The sequence below is a fragment of the Leuresthes tenuis genome, unplaced genomic scaffold, assembly GCF_036924035.1.
Source record: "Leuresthes tenuis unplaced genomic scaffold, fLeuTen1.0.hap1 SCAF_4, whole genome shotgun sequence".
Classification (NCBI taxonomy): Eukaryota; Metazoa; Chordata; class Actinopteri; order Atheriniformes; family Atherinopsidae; genus Leuresthes; species Leuresthes tenuis.
The window spans coordinates 6109865-6126448 of NW_027325358.1; the positions used below are offsets into that span (position 1 = coordinate 6109865).

The 16584-nt window shown below is 37.0% G+C and overlaps 1 protein-coding gene across 1 annotated transcript; it reads right to left on the reverse strand.

Annotated features, from left to right (window-relative positions):
* Window positions 1-11680: 11680 nt before the first annotated feature.
* cunh4orf33 (chromosome unknown C4orf33 homolog) lies at window positions 11681-16574 on the reverse strand. Its single transcript, XM_072384244.1, has 6 exons — window positions 16276-16574; window positions 15748-15941; window positions 14355-14415; window positions 14201-14252; window positions 13914-14113; window positions 11681-12749 (listed from the first exon to the last, which is right to left on the reverse strand). Exons 2-6 carry the CDS (start codon window positions 15926-15928, stop codon window positions 12653-12655), a joined length of 591 nt encoding a protein of 196 aa, XP_072240345.1. The 5' UTR covers window positions 15929-15941; window positions 16276-16574; the 3' UTR covers window positions 11681-12652.
* Between the last annotated feature and the right edge of the window lie 10 nt (window positions 16575-16584).

Sequence of the window (16584 nt, forward strand, 5' to 3'; positions counted from 1 at the left end):
TCACAATCATGACTAGATAATGTACTAGTGAAATGTCAGAAAAAAGCAGACACTGCTCTGCAGAAACATCCTCCTGTGCTACAATAACATTAAGACACTGAATGGAACGAGTTAATTGTTTATTTTAAATCTTTTTACATTGTTAAAAGAACAAGTATCATGTTTTTTTACAGGTAAATGGAATTCATCCAATTGTTTGTCTGGTTTATGTACATCAAAAGTTAGGTAAGCAAGATGACATAGATGGAAATTATATCACTATTTTTAATCTCTTCTCCAGACCTCTTATTCATTAACTGTCTCTCCAACTAGGCGAAAATTTGTCCAGTGTAACATTGCTCATATTACCTCACAGATTAAACAGCTAACATACTTTAGAATATTGACTTTTTTTTTTTTACCACTATGAATAACTAAGCAAACGTAATAGAGTTTGTTGCAGACATAAATGGTTATTATTATATCATTTCAAGATCTTTCTATTTCAAAAGAGTCTTGAGTCACTTGCTTTGAAAAATAGTTTTGGTTTATCAAGCCTATAACTAAGTTTAGTCTTTATCTCTGCTGTGGAATTTAGAAGAAATCAGGGGTCAAAGAGATTGTACACACAGCATACAGCTACTTCTAAGCTGCTACTTCTCTGCAGCTCCTCAAAAAAGCAGAATGTACTTGAACTACACCCTTTCTACGCTATAACTGGCTTGTTTAGCTTTTTTTTAATGCAGACACACAAACAAGTATTATTCTATATTTTACCATTGTCAATTGCAGTGTGATTACACACATCAAGGACTATACAAAGACTAGAAATAGATTTTGTTCTGTAACAGTATTGTTTCATTCATCCCGTACACTGTTGTGGACCAAAATGTCTGTAACACGACTCTCTGAGGAATTTAGTTCATTACCACAGGAGTCATCCTGATACTAAGCTCTTTTTTTAAATCCAGTTTTATGGAGTATGCACATGAAGCACAAAAAACAAGACCAAAATCCAAGGTGCGGGGAAATTAGTTCAGAGGTTGCTTGTAAGGTGTAGTCAATTTTGTGAATGTTGGTGAAGGATGAATAAGCCATGATTCATGCACTATTAAATTTAAGTAAAATTTAAGAGCCGTGATTGTTAGAGGGCTAAGTACATACTCAGAAGATACACAGCAATTACCCTCACTGGATTGAAGGGCCAGGTTGAAGAGCTTGTAATACTGTTGTTGGGCGTCTATGTGCACATATGGAAGTTACTGTTCCATATGTGCACATATAGCACATATGGAAGTTACTGTTATGCTCTGGGGATTGCATAAAATGCCAAACAAGTTGAGACATACCTCACACCTGCCACTGCTGTCCCTGTTTAACAACAGTTTTGCTAACTTTCACCAGAGACAACAAGGATTAAAGAAAAATCTGCTGCTACACGGCCAAACAGGCTTTCATCCTGTCCAGCTTTCCCCATGCTCTGGCATAATTGGCACTAGGCTTCATGGCTAAGCAGTGAGTGTAAAGTGTCCGTTTAATGTCTTATTGTTGGTCATACCTGCTGTCAGATTCTTTCTGGAAGTGTTCCTGAGCCTACACATTGATTTCCATGACAGAATTTTTGTTTATCATTCTCTGTTAATTATATTCTAATACTGTATATTAATACAAACAATATACTATAGAACAAACATAGAAAAGAATAATATTAATAATGCAGCTGACACAATATAATGCAATATACATCATATATGTCCTGTTTTTTTCTACCTATCTATCTATCTATCTATCTATCTATCTATCTATCTATCTATCTATCTATCTATCTATCTATCTATCTATCTATCTATCTATCTATCTATCTATCTATCTATCTATCTATCTATCCATCCATCCAAATACTGATACTGTCATCTTTCCACGTTTTCTGAATATTTTGATGATCATACATGCAGTAGATGGATGAATATTTAAAGTATTTAAATACTGAGTTGTAACCTCTGCCTATCTTTTCTTCAGGGTGTTGCCAATTAATCTAATCAGTTACAACGTATTATTTCAGCTGTTTCTTTCAATACGCTTACTCTTCCCACCTATGGTTGCCAACTTTTTCGAGATGCGTTGCTGTGTGCTGACGCATTTTCAACATTTTGGATGTTTTCTTTGTTCTACTGTGAGTGAAATGCTGGTTTATGATATTTACAAAATATTACTTTCTGTTTTAATTTACTTGTACAATATTGTGATAAACGATTTTAATTCAAAATTGCTAAACAATTCAAACTGGATAAAGAAAAAGTAAAGAAGAGTCATAGCATACAACTCCAGTCATTTAGTCACCAGATCAAAAACTATCAAAAACACCATAGTATTAGCCTCTGTAATTATCATGAAGCTTGAGAGATGATGCATTTTCTTAGCATGATTTCAACTATTTGGAAAGGGAAAATTGTGTTCTCAATTCAGAAGATACATAGCAATTTATCTTTTCCTGTTCTTGTAAAATATGGAATTTTTTTGGAAAAATGAAAAGTCATGCAGTTAAATAAATTACTTGCATCAACACAAAGAGCAGGAAAGGGCATGTATGGATATTGAAACTATAACATAATTAAAAGCTGGCAAGTTGCTTGCCCCAGCTAACTGCTGGGAGGGGCCTACCTGTCATGCTAATTTGACAAGCAGTCTTGGATGGTGTTTGGTCTACTGAGAGTCAGCCACTCACCAGTCCAGTCAGTCACCTTCATAGAGTCTGACACTAGACTGCTTTCCTCCAATTTAAACTTCACATCCAATCACTTTTCATCTTCTCATACATCCTGTTAGATCTTGCCTTCCTCCCTGTACTTCTATTAGGTGATTTTAATTTGAGGCAACAAATAAGCTATTAGCTGTCGGGGACATGTTACCCTTGTTATGCTGTTAAGATGTGCAATATATGTGACAGTTCATCCTTTTTTACTCAGTCACTGAGTCATGTGGAAACATGTTCTTGCTAACAAAATTAAATGCTCCTACTTTTGGAAATGAGATTAGCACAAACTTGACTCAGGATTGACAGAAACACTGAAAAACAAAGCAGAAGGGTGAATTTCTTAGATTTACGTTAAAAAGTTAGAAGTAATACACTTTTATGACATATTCACATGGTGTCTTTGAGAGAAAGAAAAAAAGAAAAGAGGGGAAATGAAGACACGGAGTTAGTTAACTGCAGTTTCAGAGGGTGTCGGAGCATTATCAGTGTCTTCTTGCATTAGAGTTTGACTTGCAGTTGGAGAGAAGCCTTATCAGCAAGATAAAAAGTGAAAAGAGGCTGTGGAATTAGGTAGAAGTGACAGAGAGCTCAAGTAATGAAAGAGAAGAGAAGGAAAGAGAACAATACAAGAAAGGGGGGGGGGGGGGGGTGCCAGAAAAAAAGAACTATGTGGTGAGGAAAACAAAACATTTAATTGTGTGTTATGTGTAAAAGTAGAGTTTAATCTGCTTCACTCATCATTATGTGGTTTGGAACACCAGAGGAGTCTGACTAGTTGCCAGCAAGCAAGCAGATGCAATGATAAAACAAAGAATAAAATACTAAAATAGAATAAAATAAAGAAAGAAAAATCATGAATATATAGCCTCTATATTGGTCTCTTTATTGCACATTTATAGTTCCCTGTTTCAAACCTTCGCTCCTCTGCACATTCCCAGTAGAAATAAGCCCAGTTTTGACTTCTACCACTTACATCCTATCTCCAAGTCTGAGTTCGCCCTCTATTACTCTCTCCTGCACAATTTTTATGTCTTAGATGAGTTTTTCGTTGCTTTCATCCATTTCCAATTTGTTCCTTTTCTGTGCTGTTTATGCTTTTCAACTCTCTTACTTTACATTACTCTGTACCACCTCTTTGGGCATCCTCTCACCCCTTTCTGCACTTTATTATACTACTCAAATGAAATTCAGATCACATCCTTATATCAAAGTTGCCAACCCTCTCAGAAGCTCTACTTTCATGTGATGAAACTTGCTTATAATCCTTTCAAAGCTGTGAAGCCAAGGCTGAATATTAACACTCCACATTATTGACCTTCTACTTCCACAATACTTCTTTGACCATTTTTAAAGACTTAGAAAGTACTCTCTGAGCTTATAAACAATGAAATTTTGAGCTAAAAACATTAAATTCAACATGTCCACATTATGTGGAATAGTTAAATTTGTTTCTGTGAAATGTTTTAGTGAAAAGTGAAAATTGTTAACATGTTTGAAGTGCTACATGTTCAGTATATCTAAGACATTTTATTGTGTGTTATTCAAGTCCTTTTTTTTAAGTCTGTTTATATCTTTTTAGCATTTAATGAAGTTCTTTATGCAAACGGTGTCTCAGAAATACTACATGTCACTGTTGGACAGAAAGCTCATACTTAAATCATTTCTCATTTACACCTTTACATATGGGATTGCTATTCATCGCCCCTCATGTCTGTGAAATGAATTTACAATTTTTCAAACTTTGACAAACGTTAGTTAGAACTTCTGGCCCTATTTTGTTCATTCTTTTCATTCTCAGACTCTTTGCAAACATTAAAATTTCAACCTACACTGTATGATGTGGAAGGTAAATGTTAACAATGTCATCAACTTTTACAATTAAATCAATCAATAATGATATCAGTTATTCTAAAAACACATTTTCTTGAAAAGTTAAGGGTTTTGATATACAGGGTAACACCAACACATAAAGGACTTTTGAGTTAAGAAGAGGTGAGGGAATCTTTTCAGTCAGCACCACAATGCACAGGTCATCACATTTGAAACCATTATTACTGTGACTTTTATATCCCAAATGCAATGGAGGAACACTCTGCAGGGACTCTCAGCATGTGGGTCAACATCTGGCCTATGCATTCACACTCCTGCCCATTAAAGATCAGCGATTCTTAGACAACTTGCAGTAAATGGCACAAATCTGACAGAGGATCAAAGGTCGCATAAGTTAAAGGTTTTGCTTAAAATTGTCACAGATTCACTTTCCCTCAGGTTCCATGTTAAAGGTGCAGATTAGATTTTTTTCTCATCTTTTGGTCAAGCTGGGCTTGCTTTTTGTTTTTGGTGAGTTTAGCAGATAGAACGGCACTCGTAGGGCCCCGATCTCAATATTGGTTTGGGATATTGTTGGATGACAGGAGAAGAGAGAACACAGTAGGGTTGACATTCTCAGAAAAAATATGCTGGCTTAATGTTGCTGAGCTTGTTTCTGATCTCTCTCTGATTGTTAAACCAAATCAGAAAGGGGAAAAAAGAGTTAAGTGTTGATTTTAATGACTAAACAATGACTAAACTCAGAAATAAAATTTTAAAAAATCATCAGTATTGGTCATGATCTGTATTCACATGCCACATAACTGTGTCCCCTGGACCCTGTCACACATGCTCATGCTTCACCTCTTAGTTTATTTAGTGTTTTTTTTCCTATTCACATTCCTCAGAGGGTTCAGTGTCTTACCCAAAGGCACTTGAACATGTGGTCCAAGAAAGCCAGGGATTGAACCACTGACCTTTCAGCTGGCAGGTGACCACGCATCCTCCTGAACTACAGTCATCCCAGGACTTTACACAAGCCCTATTGAGGGCTTAAACAAACAACTAAAATGCTTGTTTCAAATACTTAAATCCTAAGGACTTACCAAAATTCAGTGCTGTTTAATGGCCCCACTAAATATAAACAGCATAATTACAGTTACAACTAATACATTAGCCAAAAAAGAACCCACAGACAAGTGCCACAGTGGCAAAACGCTAACACTAAATTACAAATAAACAGATTAACTGGTTAATACGTTTAAATTACAAGGCAGCATCAGAGGATTGGTGTGGCAATGTAGAGGGTAGGTGCAAAGTGCAGCCACCAGTTGATGGGAAATGGATGAAATGGAGACAAGAACTACAAACTATTTGTACATATATAGGGACAGCACGATAAGAACGATTAAAGAAATTCTGGTAAATGGAATATTTTTCCATCATTAAATGAAGGCCAGACAGGTTGAAATCCTTCACAGAAGGAATGAACAAAACATCATGTTAAATGTAATCATATTTCACTGTAGTCCTATAGTCTCTCAGACTTGATTTCCTTTGTCCTGATCAGCTTTTATTGTATAAACTCTGTTTTTCCCTCTTTGCTCAGTTTACTGATACAGTTTCTTGTGTTTTTAGCCTCACAGGTTATCAGTGATCTCCACTGAAGCTGCATAGCACTACATAGTTCAATTGCGTGTCAAAGCTCAGAGACATGTACAATATTACAAATTAGTATCTTACCAGCTTTGGAAGACATTTCTTATTGTTCTTCACTAAAATCAGAGTAATGCCTATGATGAATTATATTTCAGGGTAGTGAGGGCCAATTAGTGTATCTTAGTAAAGTTGTCACCTAGAAAAGCCCTCTGTTACATTGATTGATCATCTTAATGATATAGGTACAATTAATTGAGTCAGAGGAGATAAATGACTGTGTACTGATTATCCAGTGACTTTCAAACCATCGATTTGTCCCTTATCTTGGCTAATAAGATGCCGCTGGCGGAAATAAAGTGGCACTAGTTATTCAGACTTCAGCCACTTACTCTTTCCTATTTCTGAGTAAAAAAACAAACAAATTAATATAACAAATTAATTATTAAATAACATTAACACTTGCTAAAATTGTCATTTGTGATGGGATGTTTCTGGTTTATGGAGTCACAAAGAGAACAATCCAGCTCAGTGTGTACCAAAGTGAAGAAGAAAGTAGATGAAACACAGGATTTTTTTATATAAGCACTCAGAGTAAGTTGAACACACAGTATGTGTGGTGTGAAGCATGTTGTGATCCAACTTGCAAATGGACAATAAATGCAACTTGGAATCAGTTGTACCCACATACAAATGTAACTTTGCAGCTGATAGCTCAACATGTGTTTTTAATGTTTGCCTTCTTTGAAGTTTTTCGGTTATCACACAAAAATATATCAGTAAACAGAAAATGATAATTTAAGCAACTAGATCTGATTTCACTACGAATGCGCTTAGCTATGTACATGTTGACACAGCTATGTTAAATAAGCACAATAAATACTTGATATGTGGTGTTCTCGAGTTTTCTGAGCTTCTACATTTTAAAAATATAGTGTTTAGTTCTGCTAACTGAATCTTTTAAGTTGAATAGGTTATGAGTCACTTAATCTTTTTAGGGTTTTCATAGCAACAGGAAAATACCTTTTTTTCTTTGTTTCTAAAACATTTAAAAAATATATTTTCCAGGTTATGACCTTATTACACCAAAATGAAAAAAAAAACAACAATATATTAATTTCTCATTGCCAAAAGCAGCTTGGTTATCATGTGTAACTGGTACTGCTACCAGGGGCGACCGCAGGTTATGGCATTAAACCATCCTGCAGGCTGTGGTGGATCACACTCCCAGAAAAAGATGACTTTCAGAGAAAGTCGGTTATTGTTTCTGCTCAGCTGTAACAATATAAACCAGCCCATTACAGTAGGATTAAGAGTGAGCCATTAGGTTATTTTGTGGCTGCTCACAACGTCGTAGCACAGAACACTGCAAATATTGATGAATCCACTCGGGTGTCATGTTCCCATCACTGCCCATCAGAGCTAAAGCTGATAAATACGCACAAATACCTGAGTCATTCGGTCATGGATTGAATAACAACTGTACCCTTTCCCATTCAATGCTAGTAACAGATTTGTGGGTGTTAGTGGACTTTTGTCCAGTGGGGAAAGGGTTTTGAAAGTATTTCACTAGCCTCCATGCATGTGAAGTACCCATCTGCCTGTCACTTGAGATGTAGTATGGTTAGAAATCTAAAATAAAAGCAAATCTAGAAATGGATTTTTCCAAAGATACTCCTGAAGATGAAATTAGCAACTGAAATGTATCACATTTAAGGGTTGTCAATGGTTGCACTGCTGAAGGAAGTTGGAGTGATGGAATGGATGGATGAAATAAAGCAAGTGAAAACTTCCACCGTCTACACTGTGTTTGAAGACTGTCATGTAAATTTTACACATCATCTTTTTCCGGTAAGGTGTCTTCCTTTAATAACTGGGGTGCAGGTGCTGAACTGATGGAATGCATTGAAAGACATTTTAGCATTTTATCTGTTCATAATGCAGGATAGGCATCCATGACACCAAACCAAGATAAATACTATAATTCTAACTCCTGCCTCTCACAGCTCACTCGTCTGCTGATCGTCTGTCGTATCCATCATGCCTCCACAAACACTTGCATGCACACATACCAACAAACACACAGGCACACACACTGTTTGATGTGTCAAATCTGTATCCATCACTGCAAGTCAAAGTGAGATTTAGTGCAGCATCCTGGCAGGGTAACCACACTGTGGGCGACTCCATATTAAATTGTCTACTGAAGTGGGCCAGATTGTGTTAGGCCGGTCTATCCATTCATCTGTGCTAATGCTTTTTCTGCCTCCATCCATTTTATGAAGGGGACTGCAGAGAGGAGGACAAAGCTTGGGGGAAGAACAGAGGGGAACATTTTGCAAAGGTAGTTTAAGAAAGCGGCTAAACAACCATTTGAATAATAGCAATGATTTAGATACGAACAAAAAGATCATAGTGAGATATCAAGATTTACAAGCATGGAGTAAGTGGAAGAAATACAACGTAGAGCATGACATCTAATGATACACTAATTATTTTTTGTTCGATATATGCAGTGAACTGCAATGTTTCTCCGACTATTGTTTTAAATGAGTGATCTCACAGCTCCTTTTGTAAGAGCAATTGAACAAAACAAGAGCTAATGGAACGGTACGACATGCCATGTAGAGCACATAGCGGCAACTCCACTAACAAGGCTCTATGGTAATGAGCTAGAGGAGGTGAAAGCACATATGCATGCGTGGACACACCCACCCACACACACACACACACGCACACACAAGCACAACCTCAATGTGCTGCGACATTATCAGCATGCTCTTATTTTGTCATGACTACTATAAGTGTTTGTTGCCATGGCGATGGAGTGATTTATTTCCCAATTAAGAGTGAGTGAACTTGCTCACTTACGAAAGGCAATACCAAGCTGCACATAAATTACCTTCAAGCGTGGTCTGCTATGAAAAACAAAGGAATGTCAACATCATGTATCTCCCAAACAAGAAAACTTCAATATCAAGAGTTTGATTTTTGCCTTGTTTACTGTATATGAACAAATACTCTTTGATAATTGTGTGCTAGATCTAATTTGCAATTAATGTGCTTTCTAAAACCGATGAAATTCAGCAAGCTTCACATCCAATAACAACCTTTTGCATCCAACTTGCTTAAAATGAAGATAAACAATGAGCGGATGGATGGGAGAGTCAGCAGGCAGGTGGAAATGTAATGGAATCAATTAGGTACACACTCATGATTTATATTCTGTGCTGATAACAAAGAAACCTAATTTAGTTTCTTTTCCCCTCCTATTGATATCATTTGTTTCTAATGTGTATACAATGATATCCCATAAATCCAGCTATCCCACTGTGACAAATAATGAGAGCATCAGTGCTTTTCTTCATATTTCTTTGTATTCATGTATATATTGGCATTGATTTATAAATGCAAAGCAATGTCTGCATGTATCTGATTGGAGTATATTACACTCTCTGTGGACATCTTTTCTTTATGTTGATACAAGCAATGTTTGCTTATTTCTGGATGTTTGAATATGATAAAAAGGCTCTTGCTTACCCAAGTTTGCAAATAGTGGTCTAACATTTTCTGTAATGAACCCTCTCCTTTGCTTTCTTATCTATTCCCCTCATTCTCTCCCTCACCCCTCCCGCTCACTGCAGTGTTCTTGAGAAAAAGAAACTCGTCTGGCCCTCATTAATGTCCTTGGCATTCGTTTGGCTCTGCAACTCTCTTTTCCTCTCCCTAGCCTCTTACAGCTTCATCCCACATTCTAGCCATGCCATTCTTGTATGCGCAACACTATCAGGCTTCAACTACAATTAGTGCTTATGTCGCTAGACATTCACAAACACACACAAATACGCACACACATACACTGCAGTAGTATTAGGTCCAGGTCTTTTTTTTGTGATCAGTACCACCTTTACAATCCTTCACCCTTGTGGCCTTGTCAGTAATGATGGACGTGTTGGACATTAATTAGACAGCGTTAATACGCATTAGGTAAAGAAAAAAAAAACAAAGCTAGGATGTCACATTCTCATCCAGTAGGGCTTTATTTTCTAGTTTCTAGTTTAAGCTACAAATATAAGAGAAGGCTGGGACAACATAACACCAAAGGTGTATTATCTTATTATTATTTTTCTATGACAGGTTTATTATCAGGTGATGTGGAAAATAAACTTGCGATAAGGTTACTTACAGTTTAGGACTAAATGGCACTTTGACGATGACATAAGATTTAGACCCTTATGAACACTGATCAAAGTTTGTTTCTCTTTGTCTGATGTGGTAAATTGGAAGTCAGCCATACGTGGACTGTGTGCTGCACGATGTTGATAAGTTCTATAACACAGCACAATCTGGAACTGTTCTTACCAATGGCTTGCAAAGGCTATGGAATGTCCCTGTATCATATGAGCTTCAGTATGAATCTTTCATTTAGGCCTCTATCACAGCATCCCTAAAACTAGGCAAAGTCATTAATGTTTTCACTTTTTCAATCTCTTGCTCTTTTCATGTTCTGAGATCACTCCTTTATCCCTTGCTTTCTATTTTTCATCACAACTTTATCCTCATTCATACCCTCAAACACTCTTTAAACTTGAGGAAATGAGACCCACGATTTTTGGAAAGAAAAAAAGAACTAGGTCTAGGGTGATCACCAGAAAGTTTCTGACACCAAGAATCACCCTTAAGCTGATGTTGAATGTTTTAGAGCAGGCTGGTCTTTTTTTCTGAGAGGGATAAGACAGCTCTTGTGTTTGTATGTCTGCCGGGGCTTTAGAGGTAGAGGATAGGGAGCTACTTCTTTTGCTCTCCCCTCTCATCTCCTCACACTAATTAGAGAGAACTGGGTTTAAATCTTAGTGGGGACACACATCCTTGGGCTCCGCTCAGGTAGGTGTGCGTAGTCATCATTCATCAAAGGGTTTCATGAAGATTCTGTTTTTGTCTGAATGTGTCCAGAAACATAATTTTAGGTAACATTTCATTAGAAACAGACATGCTGGTGAAATTCAGTGTGACAACTCCTATTTGTGTGTGTGCAGGTGAATACTGTGCAGTGTGGTGGCAAGGCACCGCAGGCAATGATAAGGAAAAAGCTTAAGCGGCAGGCTCTCCAGGCCTAATCACAGCACCCATTTCAAAGGCAAGATCGCCAATTAAAACTGATAGGGCTCAATATGGGCTTTTGGGCTGCCACAGCGAAGAGCAACACAACCAACATGAAAAACACCCCCCACCCATCTCCTGGTCAGGAGAAGTGGTTTCCCAGTCAGAGATCCGAAAGGAGCTTCTGATAAATACTCTATCTCTATTAAGAGCTGTAGCAGGGCAAAGGCGAGAGACTCATGAGGTCATGAAGACAGGACAGAGATTTATGACTCCAGTCATCATTTGAGTGATAGTGTATTGGGAATAAGTGAGTGAGGATATTCATATGAGGGGGAATTAACTGCAGAGTGTCATGATCAGTCATTTCAACATTCCAAGCAATTTTCATCCCACTTTAATTCAGGTTAATTAACATAAAAAATAATTTCATGAATACATTTGAAATAATTAAGATGATGCTCAAGATATTTCATTTCAGCCAAGCTAAAAGTGTAGTTTAACATTTTGCTCTCTTGCAAGTTGAGATAAGTGATACAGCTTTTATGTTTTACCACCAAATGAGGAACTGGAATCAGAGCCTAACCTTTGCAAACCAGCTTGTGGCTTGTGCTACATTAATTGTGTCCAAACATAATAGTGGAAATTATTTTACTATACGTTGATCGGCACAAAAGGACTAAACTAAAAAGCTTGAGTACAATCACACTCGTACTTTAAGTAACTTTTACTAATTGTAATCACAATTAAAATTGACAATTGTCGATCACAGAGGAAAAACAGACAAAACAAATCACCAGCAACATTTAAACAGAATGCAAACACATTTTGTTGTAAAATAATTCAATATTAGAAGTAAACTAATTCCAAAGGAACCTAATTATAAGAAACACTAATCCAAAAGTTCTGGCATGAATATCTGAGAAACAGATTTCTCACATTAGTAGTCTGTCTTCCCGAAGTTTCAGGGCAAAAAATCACAAGCACTTGTTGAGTTGATATCTCACTGAAGTGAAACATTCAGGCTACACAAGAGCTGAATGTCAAAATGAGCATTGCTTGTCACCAAGCACATCATAAGCACTGTAGGTCACACTCTGCCGAGGCAATTTAATGTGATGTCCAATAACTTGCAATGTGTGTGTCTGTGTGCATGCATAAAAGTGTGTGAGGTCTAACATGGTCTGACAAGCTGATAACACATTTCTTGTCATATTGTTTTACATCATTAACTAATAAAGATTGATTGCCCTTTGTTCCCTGTCAAACTGCGTTTGCACTATTGACCTGTTGCTTCTGTGGAGAGTTTGTGTGTCTGTGTTAAATGAAAAAAAAGTTACATTTTTAAAAAGCTCAAGGCTTTCCTATCCACAGGTCAGATTGTGGCTGGATCCAATCCTCTCCCATAATGCTTTGCAGGTGGAAATTCTGGAAATAATCCAGGCGGTGGCTAAAACACAAACAAAGAAAAAGAATTACACACACTCATACATCAATGTGGTTATGTGCAGTACATCTAATCTTTTATTATGATTCTCAACCCTTTTGGCTAATTTCTCTCAGATCTCATAAGTGCAAGTTAAACAATGGAATGTAAGTACTTATTTAAACTTTTATTAGTCTGATTTTGGACATTTAAAAAATAAAAGGCCCACACCACCAATCACTGATGATAATCTTTGACAAATTAGTAAAGAGTTTGCACAAACATTTTACAAATTGTAGTCAAATGTATTTTTGCCACTGGAGAGAAAAAATTGTGGAAAAAAAACAACTAATGATGTCATTAAAATGTTTCCCATGATGCAATTAGAGTAATCTTTATGTGACAGGAGACAAAATGCAGACTAGGAGTCAGTGGAAGATATATCTTTGCCACAGACCACCACTTGTCTGGATAACTGAGAGACTGTCTTGATGAAATGAGAAGGTGTCTGGGTGGTGGGAACTCATCTCTTTCCAAGCAAATTCACTGGTTCCTCAATTACCTCAGTATACTGACGACCCCTCAGCTTTCTAGATCATACTTTCCAATCTCCTTCTCAATGGGTGGTACTCTCTTCATGAAGCATTATTGATCTTATAATCAAGCAACTGCAGCAGTGGTATATAAACTCATTGGTTTCTTTAACAGTGGTAGTGAGGATAGTGTATAGATCTGTGAAAACATCTCTTCTGAGTAGACTTTGTCAGTGAGCTGCTGAGTCACTTTGGGAAGTTAGTTGACTTAGTTCTATCTGGCTGCAGCCTTCATTCTCATTCAGTACGGTTACATGCACAGCTGAGTTGAGCTACAGTTACAGTGCAACCAAGCTATTTAATTGGACAAATGTCTTTGTCCCAATATATACAAACAGGGGTAGAACTATGTATCCATAACTACTCTTTGTGATGATGTGGCTGAGGGAGTTCAGATCTTTGCAGAAGCGCAGTGGGGACAGAGCATTTCCTTGGTTGATACCATACTTCTTGTTAACTTGTGCAATAGACTTGAAATTGGTCTCAGTTGCACAATTAAATAAGTATTTTTGAATTGTTGTTAACACCCAGAAAATAGTCTCATAAGCTGGTATTTTGGACTTTCTGAAGCTATTCTATGAGTCAGCATACTTACAAGTTGGGCTTTTGACCTTCCACTATGTCCTCTTTTGGGATGGGGTAGAGAGCCTCATATGTACGCTTCTCTCCTGAGCCATGGATGGCATAAGAGTTCATCTTGTTGACATTGGGAGGGAAGTATGACCAGGGAATTAGAGCCTCTCCCATCCACTTATCCCCGGTGATTGTGGTCGTATATACCATGGGCAGCTGTTGCTGGAGAGAGAAATAAGGAGAAAAGTAAGAAACACTTATCACCTTATACAAAAAAGCCCCAGAAATACTCCTTTGACTTCAGCATACCACAAATGCTTGGCCGACTCCTGACAGTAATAATATCAGATGCTGTCCATGTCTAAAGTAAAAATAAAGAGAAGATGTGTCATTGTACTGTGACTGTGTCTATAAACATATAATCACACTCATGGACAGAAAAATAACTGATATTGATACGTACGGGCAAAGCTCCACCTCTAGGTAATTTTCTGTTGTGCTATCAAGGAAGAAGGACTCCACAACTGACAAGATAAAGAGAAGAAAATTAAGATAAGACCTTTCATCTTATATTTATAAATGACTAAAGAGACTGTATTAACCTTATCAGCAACTGTTGCTAAAAAACAAAACAAAAACGAGAATAAGTAAATTAATTTTGTGATTTATTGTAAGTTACAGTTTAGCAAATATGGAGGAATACGCAAAAATAGAAGACACTTTTTAATAGGATAAAAGCTCCAGCACACTCACTAACATAGCAACATGCTCATTAGCTAAGTAGACTTTAATGGAGTGATTTTCCTATCAATTAAGTAATATTAATGAGTCTAAATATGTGGGGCTCGTTAACCGGAAATCTGACTTTCTTAAGGTCAGTTTGAGCAGATTGTTATTACTCAACCTCATTACAAAGTTTAATTGCCACATATCGCCATAATAATCATAATGTACTTGCTATAATGGTCTCAAAAACACAACCAGTCCCTCATATCTTAAACCACATAGAACTATAATCACAATTTCATTTCAGCTTGTGGAGAACCCTAAAATTGTATCATACACAGCAAGTTACCAAGATACCTAGTAACTAGCAACTATAAAAGCCACATATGTGCAACATCCTGCTATCTACTTGAGCAGGCCATAAATGCGACCTTTGTGAAGTTTTTTAATTTAATTTTTAATCATTTATGTTGTCAGGAGTTTGTCACAGAAATATTTATGACGTTTTTCATTGGTTATTCATAAGTATTTAGAGAATAAATTAGGGATGCATGTTTTTTTTCTTGCTAAGAGTTAGAGTGAAATGAGAGTATCTGTATCCATCGTTCTATTAAATATTAAAGTGGAAGAAAGATATGGTTATCTTAGCAAGATATAAAGAATGGAACCGGCATTTGAATAGAGTAAACAAAGAAATATGTAACACGTTAAATAGAGAGTTTGAGAGGTGTTTTCCTCTTTTTTTTTTTAGCTGTGGGTTTATGGTGAATGGGTGGGCATAAAAAGGACACATTCTTCCCATAAAATCCTCAAAAAGTATGTGCATAAAGATATTTTCCAAAAAAAAATTTCATTTAGACAAGGAAGGTGACATTACCTACTACTAATTCTGAAAAGAAAACGTTATCTTTGCTGTTAAACTTAAAATGTTTCATTCATTTTGTTTGTATCAAAGTTTTACTTGAATTTACAAAACTGGCCTGTGTGACAATGTACCACATTCCATCCGAATGGTCACACTTTTATTTGCAGACATTCATTGTAGCTTTGTCAACAAATCCCTGAAAGCTCTTGCTACAGAAATAGTTAGATGGCTACACCATGAAGCACCCACAATACTTTTTCCCCACCTTCATAGTTCCAGAGTGCAGGGAAGGCCTGACCGGGGGGTCCTGCAGGAGCTGCGGGGTCATTGAAGAATGGACCAAATACCTGCATCTTCAGCCCTCCTTGCCCAGGAGAGAAGACGACCCTGATGGGGTCATGATTCACAGGATTGCTGTCCCATGTGTGCTGGATAGCAAACTGCATTTGCGTGAGGGGACTGAAAGAAAACAAATCAGTCAGGATGAGAATCTGCTGTAAAGAACACAGCAAGTTGAGTAATACTTACAGAGACTGACAGCACAGCAAAATGTGGACTAATATTAAAAACTGAAGTCTATAAGCTACCACCATGGTTGCAAAGGCTTTTTCACTTGCTACAAGATAAGTGTGTTGCACAAAAGCTTGTCAAGTCTTAATATACTCCCTGTTTGACTCTTTACGCAATATGCTATCAAATCAGTGTCCATGGCGTGTACAGTTTTGTTACTCAGTTACTACACAGTAATTGACTTCCTGATAGCGGAAACTTTGGAGCGTCAATGTAAGCTTACTTGTTGAGGTTGTGGTTTGAGAGTAGAGCTGAATTGATCTGTCAAGAATACTTGATCTGTCAAGAATACTTGACAGATCAATAAAATCTGTAGAAGATAGACCTTTCCAATAGAAACACGTTAGTACCTCACTGGTTCATTCATTTGCGTAATGCAAGGAATATAAATGGTATGACAGTAATATCGTTATTTCATTTTAAAAGCTTTCGAGCCTATTGATAAAAAGGTATATATTTTAGAGTGAAAGCGTAATAAATAACAATGAAAAAGAGAGACTGAAGCTGCGCATTTCCTGGTTTGGCATATCGT

Bases quoted from the DNA above. Each gene is read 5' to 3' on its own strand.
- cunh4orf33 (XM_072384244.1), bottom strand. From the start codon at position 15,928: ATGCAGTTTGCTATCCAGCACACATGGGACAGCAATCCTGTGAATCAT. The intron at 14,416-15,747 runs GTGGGGAAAAAG...TTATCTTGTCAG, and splicing joins TGCACTCTGGAACTATGAAG to TTGTGGAGTCCTTCTTCCTT. The intron at 14,114-14,200 runs GTATGCTGAAGT...TTCTCTCTCCAG, and splicing joins GAGTCGGCCAAGCATTTGTG to CAACAGCTGCCCATGGTATA.